This window comes from Enhydra lutris, unplaced genomic scaffold, assembly GCF_002288905.1.
Source record: "Enhydra lutris kenyoni isolate GAN:26980312 unplaced genomic scaffold, ASM228890v2 scaffoldscaffold10, whole genome shotgun sequence".
NCBI classification, from domain to species: Eukaryota; Metazoa; Chordata; class Mammalia; order Carnivora; family Mustelidae; genus Enhydra; species Enhydra lutris.
The window spans coordinates 11,437,979-11,451,797 of NW_019154094.1; the positions used below are offsets into that span (position 1 = coordinate 11,437,979).

Here is a 13,819-nt window from a genome sequence, read left to right on the forward strand (position 1 = left end):
GTGTTGCTTTATTTTCACGTGAAGCATTAACTCCTGGTTTGTGTAATTGAAAACAGCGTTTTGAAAATTCTACCTGAAGTATTTGTTGAGCACAGTGAAAGGCAGCTAGAACCCGATTTGGGCGGCCCCCAGGGGGCTCCGGCGGGCCGTGGGGAGCTGCGGTCCTGCTGCGTGTGTGTGGGCTGACCGTGGTTTTGGCCTCTTAGATCCTGACAGGGGAAGACTGGAACGCTGTGATGTATGACGGCATCATGGCCTACGGCGGCCCCTCCTCGTCGGGGATGATCGTCTGCATCTACTTCATCATCCTCTTCATTTGTGGTAACTGTATCCTTCAAGCTGGGCTGGGGCTTTGTCCTCACCATCTTGTTTTGTTTCTCCCTGTCCAAACTTCCCTGGTGGTGGTGGCCAGTGGGCGGTGGTGGTGGCGGCCGTTGGGGTGGGGAGGTGAATGCTTTTGCCTTGTTAGCTCCAGTATCTGCTTCCTTCACTGTCACTGGGATGGCAGAGTGGGGTCAGAGTCCCAGTAGGCTCTGAGGAACGAGCAAGCTGGGGAAAGGAGCATGGGACCACGTGTGGACTGTTCCTGTTGTCACCCAGCTCGGTGGCCGAGCTCCTGTGCAGGTCCCAAGAGAAGACTTAGGGCAGAGCCAAGTTGTCTTCCATGCCATCATGCTTGGGAGGTTAGGGGTACATCTGTGTCTCTTGAGACCTTTCCTAAGCAGTGGAGACCCACTGTCGGTGGCTTGACATAAGCTCCCCGGGCCCGATTTGGGTTTGCTGATCTGTACATCTCTGGGATCAAGTCTCCACTGGCTGACTGCTGTTAGGCTCTGAACTCCTTTCTGATTCCTTTTATTCCTTTTCCCTGGCAAGAGGCAGTCCCTAACTCTAGACTTCTGGAACTTACAATCTCTCTTTCCTTCGATCAGACGCTTTAGGACCCTGTAACTTTTGGTTGTGTCTTCTCTCTCTCTCTCTCTCTCTGATCTCTCTGACTGGCATAGACCTGGCATATGGGACCCTGGCTGAGGGTTTGATGAAAGAGCGTTTGTACAAATATGTACACACCTCCTCTTGGTCTTCACTGTTTTATTTTAAAGAATCCTATCTGGATTCTTCTCCTAAGAAGCCCCAGATTCCTTTAGCTGTTTCCCCCTTAATCTTCTCTGGTTCATTACTGAGTTGCCTTCTGGGCAGAAGCCCCAGGGCAAACTTCTAAGGACAATACCTAGAAACCCCACTAATCCCTCAGGCAGCTCAAACACCCCCTGCCTACAGGTGAGCTCTCCTACCCAGTTTATCCTTATAGCTCCCACCGCACATGGGGGGCCAGATCCTACTGGATTTGGGATGGGGGCTTCTCTGTCCCGCCAGCTCAACAGTAAACTTCTCGAGTCAGGGGTCTCTTCTTTGTATTCACATCTCTGTGGTTCACACACAGTCGGCCCTTGGTAAATGCTTGTTAAAGGAATGGTCAGTGTTTCTTATTGTACGTTCCACTGCGGACCCTTGGGGCCAGAGCACTATACCAGCTTTAGGTCTGTGGAGAAGTATTCCCTGGCCACACTCATTCTTGTTACATGTTGTGTGTTTTGTTTCTTTTGTAATACATGTATGGCTCTCTGAAATGCTTAAGTAGTTTATGTTCTGTCTTCCCCAACTAGAATAGATGCTACATGAGAGTAGGGGCTCTGGTCCATCATGTCCCTAGCACCCAGCACAGTCTGCGGCATGCTGGAGGCACTCGGATTTTTCCGAATGAATTCCAGACCCCACCACTATTTGAGAGGGTCTGGGTAATGCCTCTCAATACAGATGATGGGTGTCTGCTCTTGGAAACAGTCTGTTACAAACTTGCAAGACTTTCTTGTGGTTTATTACTCTGGATGTGCCTTCCAATACTCAGAAGAGTCTGGTGTCCTTGCAAGACTAAGGATACATGATTTCTTCACTGAGATCATTGGTAGGAATTCTCCATACAGTTAGTCCTGCACTGATCCCTACCTGAGTCACCATTGTCCCGTGTGTATCAGAGGGGAGCTTGGGTTACCAAGCCCTCACCCAGCCCAAGATGGACTGCTTCCTTGGGCTCATTACGGCTCTGCTTAATGCATAGTCTAACATACCAAAGGCCTTTTGAAAGTTTTAATACAACTTATTCATGTTTCTATCCTCTTTAAAGACTTGAATAGATTCATCAAGCATGATATCCCCCGGAAGCTATGTCACATCAGTCTCTTGTTAGGTTACACTTGTGTTACCCAGCTGAGGTTTCAGATTGCACAGGGCCTGGGGTTTCTGGGCTCCCATAGTCTTGCACGCAGATGACCGTGCATCAGCCAGGGAGAAAGCATCGTCCCAGAAGGAGCCATCTTGACTTACGTCCCTCTGATCCCTGTGCTTCTCAAAAATATACTTAACTACTGGTGAATAGGAAACAGGCATCTTCCAGGAGATTTAGGAAACTTGTTCAGAATTACTTTTTTTTTTCTATCACAGGAAACCACACATATAACATTATATAGTAAGAGCCAAAAACCTGATAGCTTGTTCAGTCACCTGACTTTTTAGGATCTGAAAAAATAAAATGCAACCACCACAGTCAAAGATATAGCAATAGTGGGGCCATTCAAAAGAACAGGTGGGCACCATCTGGCAGTACATCAGCGTTTGTGGGGGGAATGAATGAATGAGTATCCGCAGACTCTCAAGACCATTTCAGATGAGAAAGACTCAGACTGCTTTGTGCAGTCATCATCTTGAATAACGTGTAGCCTTTAAAAGGGTCTATTTGGGAAAGCATGTGCTGGATATATATGTTATAGGTACATGTGTGTTTTAAAAGAAACAAAATGCACAAAGCAAAATGCAAAACACATAACAACACCATGTTCATGGAATGGATTGTTTCATGCAGTGTGTATGATAGCTGGGAATACATCTGTGTACAGACCCACGTGTTGGTGCAAGCACACACACACACGTGCCTATAAAAGGAAATGTTGAAGTTTGTAGGTATTCATGCATTTTAGGTGGATCTTAATTTTGATTCTTTCCAGACTGTCTTCTACAAGTTTCTGGGGTGTTTTGTTTTGTTGGTTTGGTTTCATTTTTTTAAGCAGGCTCTGGCCTTCTGGTCTTACCAAATGAATACAGCGCTCAGGGGACAGTCACCTGTTACCAGTCTTCCAGAGCACAGAGGGGTGTGACGTTGCCATCGTCGACCACCAGTAGTTGCATTTAGAAATTGTGTTGTTCCCTTAATATGTTCAAACTAGATATCCTACTGAACGTCTTCTTGGCCATTGCTGTAGACAATCTGGCTGACGCTGAAAGTTTGAATACTGCCCAGAAGGAGGAAGCCGAAGAGAAGGAAAGGAAAAAGATTGCCAGGTAATCGTATTTTCACCCGAGGATGAAATCTTGGGCAGAACCCGGGCTCTCCTTCCCTTAGAGCTAAGAGTAGGAGTCACGTGGTCCCATGCTTAAAGAATCCCTGTGGTTAATTTTGGTGTCATAAAATAAATGATGCGTTTGGTGCTGATGAGCTCTCACCGGAGAATTTTAATAAGGTGATCTGTGTAATGAACCCAGTGCACCGAGGGGAACGGGAAGCTCTGAGTGTGGGTTGTGCTATGTTCTTGCTGTTAGTTGTTTGCGGTTAAATTCTGTCCTTCATCAGGCCACTGTGGATTCCGAATCTGGATTAACATTTTTGTGCATAGCAATACGGTTATTCGGTTTCTCGTGTTCTTTTCTCTGTAGAAAAGAGAGCCTGGAGAATAAAAAGAACAACAAACCAGAAGTCAACCAGATAGCCAACAGTGATAATAAGGTATACATCCCGCAACAGTTCTCTGCTTTTTGTTTCAAAATGAATCTGTTGATCTCATCGTAAATGTACCATTTATACCATGAGAAGTATCCTGTGTGATGTTCTGGTGGGTGAGAGTGTGGCACACCATTATAGACACTGGCTTCCCAGCCCCCTGGGAAGTGAGTGAATTTAGAAATTAGAAATTCTGAGTGAATTTAGGCAGCTCGCTGGTGATTAATCAGTGTTTCATCAGATGATAACTAGCATGATAAGTATTTGACTGGGGGGACCACTTATTTTTTTTCTTTATTGGAATTGTGTCATCAGACCTGACCTTGTCAGTATCTTCTCATTGGAGGTTAAAATTGAGGATTGTTAATAGATGTCTGCCTCCAGGGGGAATCTTGGGATCGGGGATCTGGGTGCTCGGGGCTATAGTGTCAAATTTCATCCCACTCGTGACAGCTCTGGATTTTTCATTCATTTGTTTGTTCCATAAGTGGTTACTTGTTCTTGAGCAGTTACTGTGTGGCAGATACTGGAGCTCAGCAACGAAGAAGACCAACGAGGTCCCTGCGTGCATGGAGCTCGCATCCTAGCAGGGAGACAGGAATCTGCTGTGCGGTTACCATGCAGTGTGCAGGACAGTGCTGGGTAGAGGGGGGCGTGGATGGTGCTGCCAGCCACGGCTGGGTAGGGGTTATACTCGTTTTCTCCTCCTCTGCCCTCAGAGCTCTGTCTGAAGTAGAGTCATCCCTGGGGACACCTGTCCGTGTGCACATTGGAGAGAGCGTCTCTCTCTGTGCTGAACGGCAGGGCTGAGTCTTCACCTGGGTCCTCTGCAGTGCATTGAAGTCAGAGTCTCCCCTCCTCCCAAGACCTCTCTGTCATCCCCTAGGTTACAATTGATGACTATCGAGAAGAGGATGAAGACAAGGACCCCTACCCACCTTGTGATGTGCCAGGTACGGTTGCAGAGGCCAGTGACAGGCTCTCATTCATGGGTGATGTGGCTTTGCTACCATGCCGTGATCAGGGGCTCAGTCTGTGGCTGGCCAGGCCAGCTGGCGTGCTGGTGGGCGGGGAGGCTACTGAGACCATGGGTCCAGGCCCCTTGCGGAACAGTTAGCCTTGTTTTTTTTTTTTTTTTGGTCACGCAGGTAGCTTATGTAACCCCAGTTCTAGGTGGGGAGAGAAAATGAGAGTGGATCCAGGCAAGCCCCTCTTCTGGGAAATCTCTCTAGGGGGCAACCAGCCATTCCTACCATTAGCACTGCTCACCTGACCCTTTCACATCGGCTGGTGCTCTTATTGGCGAAGTAGCAGGGACTGCAGGGGATGGGGTGTGGCGGGTGATGGTACTGTGTGGCTTGAAGTCTCACACACAGTTTTTCAGCCTGAAGTGGAGCCAGGCTACTGGGGAAACAGTGAGGGCTGGCGGGTTGGCAGTGACAGTCCCACGGCAGATTACCTTCTGCCTGCGCTCAGACCTGGAACTGCTAGGAACCTCCTTCCCAGAACCGCACTCAGTCACAGACAGGCACACTTCTCGGCACCCCCAATGCACTCAGTCCGTATTCAGAAGGGTTTTGATTCAATGTAAGCTGATAGATGTGAATGTTTACTCTCCGTGTGAAATGGCAAACAGTCATTCAGCCCCAAATGCGATCATTATTTCATGCCTGTACAAAAGGTGTCTCATTTAAAGTAGGGGAAGAGGAAGAGGAGGAGGAGGAGGATGAACCTGAGGTCCCTGCTGGCCCCCGTCCTCGCAGAATCTCAGAGTTGAACATGAAAGAGAAAATCGCCCCCATTCCTGAAGGGAGTGCGTTCTTCATTCTGAGCAAGACCAACCCGTAAATACCCAGTTTCTAATTTCATTGCTGCTGTGTCTCCCTGTTACCCTGCAGATTGCTTGGGGGTTGGGGGGAGGTTTGCTGGAGATGGGCTGTAAGAGGGTGGTTCCCATCCCCCTTTTGTGCCTATGTGTTGGAGTCCCTGGGTCGTCTCTGACCCCTGTCTTCCTCCAGCCTTGCCTTTGTCTCTTCCTGGCTGTCCTGTTCCTGGATGGAGGTGCTTTTAGGAGCATGACCAGCCCCTGGGACAAGCGCCCTTCCAGATTCTCCTCCCCTTTGGCCCCTGTGCTGGCCAGAGCCCACGGCTCAGGTGTCCATGGGTTGTCACCCGTGAAGTGTTTTCCAATCCAGAGGACCCTTCCTTCATGAGTGGGTCCTTCTGTTGAGATTCCTTGGGGATGAGAATCTCGTGGCCAAGTTCCCCGCAGAATCTTCATCCTGTAATCCAGTTCAGCAAATCACTGGTCCCTGTTGAGTTCTATGGCAATAAAGGGATATTGCTCAATGATATTTTTATATTTATAGGTAGTAGCTATTCAATTCAGCTCGACGATATCCTGGTTAAAATAGCATTTCTTGTGTTTAAATGGCAAGGTGCTCACCAGGAGCACAGTCCTTACAAGGACCACAAGAGAATGACATTTATTTACTAGCTGGTTTCTAGGTTTTAAGTCATCGGAGACAGATGGCATACCGGGGGGAATGAATGGCTCCTGGAAAAGTTTCTAGAATTATAGAAGCAGTTCTTGGCTGTCAGAGAAGAACTCTATGAATTTCACAGTCCCCGAGGAGACACAGGTGGGAAGTGAGGCTGCCGTCCTTAGTAACTGGAGGATTTGATGGTAGTTTTTATAATTCATCACTGTTGAGAGTTTGGGTGTCTATTTTTTTTTTTTTTTTTAAAGATTTTGTTTACTTAGAGCATGAGCAGGGGGGAGAGGGAAAGGGAGAAGTAGACTCTACGCTGAGCAGGGAGCCTGACATGGGGCTCGATCCCAGGATCCCGGGATTTTGCCTGAGCCAAAGACAGATGCTTAACTGGCTGAGCCACCCAGGCGCCCCTGGATGTCTCTTTAAAAAAAAAAAAAAATGTATTCGGTTGATATTACTGAAACCCACAGCTCACTGGATCTACATATATTGAAGGAATGGATTGATTTCCACCCCCCACCCCCCAAAGCCGTGAACACTCCTGCACTTACTGTCTTGGGATGTGTTCCGCAGACTCATCTGCTAACAGTTTGCAAGCTCCCCGCACCCCCACCCCCTGCCCTGCCGCAGGGCGTATCCCTGCACGAAGCAGCTCCCAAAGGGAGGTTTCTCATAAAGTTGAGAAGGTGAAAAAGGAAAATATTTTCAAGGTAAAACATACATGTATTCTACAGGCTAAAAACAACATCTTTAAATTCTAAATTGAAAAGTTGAGGTCAAGGGTAGTCTGGCACTAACTAGCCCATGGGATGTCAGGGACGGCAGGACCCTGAAGATGCTGTCACGTGGTGCGTGAGATCCCTGTACGATTCCTGCGTGACACGACTTTTGCTGCACATTCTCAGGTGTGCTTGGGGGTCAGGTCCAAAGTTTAAAAACAAAAACAAAAGGGGCGCCTCGGTGGCTCAGTCAGTTAAGCATCTGCCTTCGGCTCAGGTCATGATCCTAGGGTCCTGGGATCGAGTCCCGCATTGGGCTCTCTGCTCAGTGGGGAGCCTGCTTCTCTCTCTCCCTCTGCCTGCTGCTCTCCTTGCTTGTGTTCTCTCCCTCTGTCTCTCGGACAAATAACTAAATGAAATCTTAAAACAAAACAAACAAACAAAAAGCACTTAGAACCTCCGCAAAACAGGAGATTTTACCAAGCCCATCTACTAGTCCTTTTCATACAGCCAGGCTGCAGTATAAGATTTTAATTTTTATTTTTAGCCGAAGTATAGTTGACATACAGTATCGTGTTGGTTTCGGGCATACAACGTAGTGATTTGGCAAGTCTATACATTACGTGGTGCTCACCACGATGACGTCATTACTGTGTTATTGATGAACGTCCCCTTGCTGTATTGTTCATCCCCATGACTTGTTTATTTTCTGGCTGGAAGTTTCAGCCATTGCTCTCCCTGTGAGCTGCTGCAATGAGCTCTGTGCTCAGGTTCCTTCCTAAGGAGGGGATAGGAAGCCATGGGTAGGGGGAACTGTCACCGTCCAACTGGTTTGGGAATTTCCCTCAGTCCCTACTGGCTGCGTCACCTTAAGAAATTTCAAAGGCGTAAGCCTCAAGTTTTTCCACTTGCAGCCTGACAATAATCCCCACTTTTAAGGACTTGATGACTGATGTCTCCAGGAAGCCCATACACAGAGCCGTAGCACTGTGGGCCTTTGGGGTCTGCCTTCTGGGACTTTCCAGGGGCTCACAGTCCGGTGACTGGGGTTGGCCAGGTTGGGTCACAGACAGCACAGCAGACCGCTGTCCTTTGTCTGACCTGTCACTACCAAGTAGTCCCAGCACACAGAAGGCACCTGCCCCACCTAGGGCCGTGTCCATGCAGCGGCTTTCCCTACAGGATCCGCGTGGGCTGCCACAAACTCATCAACCACCACATCTTCACCAACCTCATCCTTGTCTTCATCATGCTCAGCAGCGCTGCCCTTGCCGCGGAGGACCCCATCCGCAGCCACTCCTTCAGGAACACTGTAAGCCATGTGCCGGGGCAGGCGGGCGGGTCATCGGCTGGGACGAGCCCTGGTCTCTCTGGCAGGGGCCGTCACTCAGGCAGGGCTGAAGGCTAGAGGTGGCCTCTCGTTCACCCGGAGGCAGCTGGTATTAAGGGCCTGCATGCCAGGGGGGGTTGTGTCTTAGCAGGACAAGCCTGGTTTGAATCCTGTCCCCTACCTTTCCTCTTAAATACTCTGCAGTAACTCAGTGCATTTGGGAACCCTGCTTCTCCTTCTCTTGGTCCCTTGCTGCCAGCATTTTGGTCCCTCTTTCCCCCTCCCTGGCCAAATTCCCATCTACACCTATCTTGAGATTTCTGCCCTGTTGGAAACATCCAACAGGAGAGAAAGGAGAAATGGAACCAGGTATGTTGTGTGCCCAGAAGCTCGTATTTAAGGTTGGTGGGAAGACGTCTAGCCCACACGGGACCACTTGGTCTCATCACTGGGGGAAACATAAGTTAGGGGCCGATGGTGTGTGGAACCCCATGGTGAGGTGGAGAGGAAGAACCATGCTCTGGTGGGGCCAGGAGGCAGTTTTACAAAGAGAACAAGTCGCCAGTTAAGTTTTCTGTTCTGGGCTGCTCGGAAACTGTATCTAAAATAGTTCTTGCCTAAGCTCTCCCATCTTAACAGTTCAGTTCGTTCAGCACTAAGAACATCCAAAGATTGAGAATGCTTCAGAGCTTCAGAAGACCTGTAGTCTGTTGCCTGCCCTGGCTTGGATCCTGTAGTGCAGTTTCAGGCCATTATTAGGAAACCCAAGAGAGGGAGGCCCACAGGCTTGTGAGGCCATGGGCACTGTTGCCTTGCCTGGTTAGTACCTCTCTGTGGTCATCAGATTTTTAGAGATTTGAGGATTAAGACAAATCCCCAGATCGGCCTCCCAGGATTTTGATTGTGACCATCAAGCCTTGTGTTGTATGTTTTCATTTCCAGGGCTGTTGGTTTGCAGCCTAGCAACCCGAGTTTATCAGACTGGTAACACATGGGCACTCTGATATGCAGATTTTAGAAGAACTCCCCTCCTAGGGCACATGTTGGTGTTGATGCGAAGAGGAAGGCCCTGCACCCGTCCCAAATCTGCACTCACAGGTCAGGGCTTATGTTAGAGACGCTGAGGCTGTCTCTAGCTCAGTGTTCAAATGGAACGAAGACCTCAGTGTCCTTGAGGTCCATCATGGAAATGAATCACAAGGGGAAGAAGCTGGGAAAAAAAAAAATACCATTATTGACAGAGTATAGGTCAGGAGCTAGTCTAGAACATAGACTGACAAGGAGTTAATTTACATGGGACCTCGTGTTCTCATTTTTTATTGTAATTACTTCCCCAAGAGTTTATTTCCCTGCCCTTTTTCCAAGAATGTTATTCTTTTTAAACAGATGCACATATGTGTACATGTAGTGCTTGCAAACTACTACAGTGTTTACTGTGGTAAGAATGCTTAACATGAGATCTTAACATGAGACCTTGATAAATTAAGTGTATGAACCAGCATTCTTAACGGTAGGCGGTAGTTGTAGAGCAGCTCTCCAGAACTTACTCATCTTGCGTGACTGAAACTTGACACCCATTGAACGTCTCCCCATTTCTCATTCCCCCAGCCCCCGACAGCCTCCCTTCTTCTTTCCAACTAAGGGTTTGGCTACTTTAGATGCCACCGTGTAAGTGGACTCATGCAGTGCCTTTGTTGTTGTTGTTTTAACCTTTGCTGAGTTATTAGTGGAAGTGGGATGAATGAGGAAAGAACAGCTTGAATCCAGGAGCTCTGGCCTCTGGCACCAAGCTGGATTGCTGGTGTGGGGGCCACGGTGTCTGCCTTGGCTACATGGGTAGTTCTAACATGAACAGTCCTGCTGTGACCTAGGATAGAGGAAGGGCCAGGGGCTTGCAGTGTGCTGGAAACACCTTCTTCGCCTGGCTAGAAACACAAGTATACAAAAGGTGTCCTGCATAATGTAGAAATCTCAAAACAGAAACAGTTGGGACAATGACTGCCCTGTGGAGAACTTAAGCTGAGACAGTTGGCCTTTGCAGGGGGGGCCCTGCCTTTACCATGGTGGAGCTATTAAGGACTCCCCTGGGTTGGAGCCCAGACTCATATCACAGGCCCCGGGGCTCTCGGCTAGCACTCCGCAGATCCCTCCCTGAGGATGGAGGTTCCTGGCTGCGTGGCTTGAGCAGCTGCTGCCTGACCCTTCCCCGGCATCCTCCTCTGTTACCTGAAGGAAGTTGGTCTGGGTTGGGGGAGGGGGGGGTCTCTCCACAGTCCCTCTGGCTCTGATCTCTTCAGTGTTCTTGAAGCCGGAGGGCACGGCTGTGAAGAAGAGCAACAGCCAAGATGGCAGCCAAGATGGCCTCTGCAAATGGCAGCATCTTGGCTGCCATCTTTGCGGCAAAAGGTTCCCTGTGAGTAGCCTTTGTCAAGCAGTCAGACTCTGGCCACTGCCCCCCTCATCCTCCCTCACCTGCCCTCCCCTGTGGCTCTGAGAAGAACCAGGGACCCCAGAAGGGTTCCCTGAGCAGGACTCAGTTGGAGAGTAGATGATATTTTCAGGAAATCTGATGTGACTTGTAAGCTGGACTGATAATTCAAAGGCCAGGTCAGTCTTTTCTTTGCTTGGGCCCAGCTGGGTAAAAACCAAGCAAAAACCCATTGCCAGGAAAGGATGGTGTTAGATATGGAGCAGAGGCCAAGAGTTGTACTTTGCAAGTTACTCGGGATGCAAAAGCACGAGTTTACTTTTAAAGTCAAACTCTTCACTGAGGACTTTCCCAGCCCTGCACCCCAGGGAAGGAAAGGCATTGACTCCCTGATGACATGGGCTGGAATCGGAAGGGGCACGTGGAAGCTTCTGACCCCCCTGGATGCCACTTGCACCTTCGTTTACATTTCCCCACCAACCTGAAGCTTAGCTAGATGACAGCCTGTTCCATTCGGCCAAAAAGGAAGTGAAAAACCCAACATCACGTATAACACTTAAGGTTACTTGGTGTCGCCAGTCGGCCGGGGCCATGCCCTGATGAGCAAAGGTTGCGTTAATAAAGCACTTGTAGAAATGGGCCTCTGTCTGTCCATGACCGGAGACAGGGAAACGAGTCTGCATGCGTGGTTAGAGGAGGTGAGTGTCCCCTCATGCTCTTCTCTGATCACAGAGCTGACCCGTAACTGGCCAGGAGGGGCTGCCCCTGTCCTCCCCCACCACCCCAGCAGCGGATCTGTCTTGGGGGACGGGGGTCTGCCTGCATGTGGGGGTTCTGCCCGGGGGCGCGCGGCTGTCCCCGCTTGTCCGGATGCCTGTGTCTCATGCCCGCCATGTTGTACCTTGCAGATACTGGGTTACTTTGACTATGCGTTTACAGCCATCTTTACCGTTGAAATCCTGTTAAAGGTAATGGCTCTTTCCTTGATCCTCACCTGCCCCAAAGCAGCCGTAGCAATAATAGTTGCAATTCTTTGTTTACCTTCCAGATGCTAGGTTACGCAGATTATGTCTTCACTGGCACTTTTGCCTTTGAGATCGTTCTGAAGGTAACAGGTTCCACAGCCACGTGTCTCAGGGGCCCGCTCCTGTGGGACACGTGGCAGAGAAGCGTGAAGTGCTTTTGACTATTTTTATTTTTTGCCTTCTGTGATCAAGCTACACTTTTTTTTTTTAAACTAAAGAATTTTATCCCCCCGTAACCATTCAACTTGTTTTTGCTGTTTCTTTTTAACCTTTCAATGCATGTAGGACCTATTTTGGCTTCATCATAGTGACTGGAAATTATTTTGCTGCTTTTTAAATATATCCTCTGAAACTTGTCATCTGATGACAGATACATCAGTCTGTGTGAACCTTCTGCCACCTTTCCTGACCTCAGAGTCAGAGGAGAAGCATTTATCCTACGAAGGGAGGAATGTATCTCTCTTCGTTTCTTGGACTGAATTGTTTTCAGTGGCCTGAAATAGTAACACACTATTTTCTTGCAATGGTATTTGCAAGATAACCCGGGTCTTTTTGTGTTAAGACATTTTATATCTGTTTTAATGGATGGGCTTACATTTATGCAAAGAAAGGGAGCGCCCTTTGGACAGGGTACCCTAAATGTACCGCCCATGCATGAGCTCAGAGTTGCCATTGCCGCATGTGGTTTGTGGACTGAGTGTGACGGCCCCCGAGGTCTGGAGACCCGCAACAGACAGCCGAGAACCCCCCTGACTTGCTAAGCGGTGTGGGTCACTGCTGTACCAGGACAGTGTGACCCGTGACAACTGTCAGAGCAGTCATCTCAGAGTGGGGAGACAAGCGGGGAGATTTTCACCACAATTGTCTTTAAACCATTTTGAGTTTTTATGTGTGCATCATGGGGAAAAAAATGTATTTTGTGTTAGACTCCTGTGGAACTTGGGCTCTTTACAAAACCTTTTATAAAATGAAACCTTGCTGAACTTTGCCAGGGAATGGGGAACTTAGAGTTCCTTTATTTTGGTGGTGGTGTTTAATGAAAACAACAGCACAAAACTGACCAACCTCTATTTAAACCTTTGTTTAAAAAAAATCTAAAAATTCACATTCACTTTTCTGCCTTTAAACCAGGGACTGTGGTTGACCGTTCTCTCCTCAGTGAGAACCTTGACAGTTTAGTAACTCTAATGGCATCACCACAGTGAGGAGCACAGACATATGCATGCCCAGGGCTCGTGGGTCAAGGAGACTCACCCTGCCTCTACTTGATCCCGAGCTGCCCTTTTTTCTTTTCTTTTCTTTCTTTCTTTTTTTTTTGTAATTTGCCTTCTCGTCAAACTGAATGGGGGACATGTTCCCCTTAGTCCATTAGCGGGGTTCTTTGAGGTTTTATTTTACTTCCCACATTTTTTTAGTGATTAGATGGATATAGTTATTCTTGGGCTTGGGGGCAAATGAGATACAGAATTATTTAAAAGAAATTTAAAACAACTCCTGCTTTTAAATCTTTGGATATTTGCCTCCGTGACTTCAGTCTTCCAAGTTAATCTTCATTTTAAGGACGTGTTAGAGGGTGGAAAACAAGCTTCAACCCAGAAGGATTCAGAGAACGCAGACTCGCCAAGAAGCATCTCGCGTCGGAAGCGGCAGTTCCTGCCGGCCGTGGGAATGCTGGGGAGGCTCCGTGACGATTCTGTTGAATCGTTTGAAATTGCCATTTTTGTCGGTCAAGAACGGCGGCGTGCTGACAATTTCATATGGTTCAGTGTAATATTTTTACCGACTCTGGCCCTCTATCCCGGACTCACCCGAGCCTTCTCCGCCATTTCTTTCTTTCTTTCTTTCTTTTTTTTAATTCGCAGTGAACTTGGTGTACTTTTGCTGTTTTTACTCTGGGAATTTCCTCACTAAAGTCCTTTTGCATTGTGGGTAGGCCCCTGTCTGGAGCCCCCGTGGTGCGGGCTCTAGGTGCATGTGGCGTGGGACTCCA

General features: G+C 48.4%; 1 protein-coding gene across 3 annotated transcripts in view; it reads left to right on the forward strand.

Moving 5' to 3' along the window:
• Positions 1 to 13,819, forward strand: part of LOC111143738 (calcium voltage-gated channel subunit alpha1 D) — a 299,470-nt gene that overhangs the window by 220,293 nt on the left and 65,358 nt on the right. For all 3 annotated transcript variants that reach the window (XM_022497561.1, XM_022497562.1, XM_022497560.1), the window contains 7 exons: positions 207 to 327; positions 3,282 to 3,396; positions 3,769 to 3,838; positions 4,719 to 4,785; positions 5,529 to 5,676; positions 8,229 to 8,358; positions 11,713 to 11,772. In XM_022497561.1, coding sequence (XP_022353269.1) covers positions 207 to 327; positions 3,282 to 3,396; positions 3,769 to 3,838; positions 4,719 to 4,785; positions 5,529 to 5,676; positions 8,229 to 8,358; positions 11,713 to 11,772 — 711 coding nt within the window. The remainder of the gene's footprint in view (positions 1 to 206; positions 328 to 3,281; positions 3,397 to 3,768; positions 3,839 to 4,718; positions 4,786 to 5,528; positions 5,677 to 8,228; positions 8,359 to 11,712; positions 11,773 to 13,819) is intronic.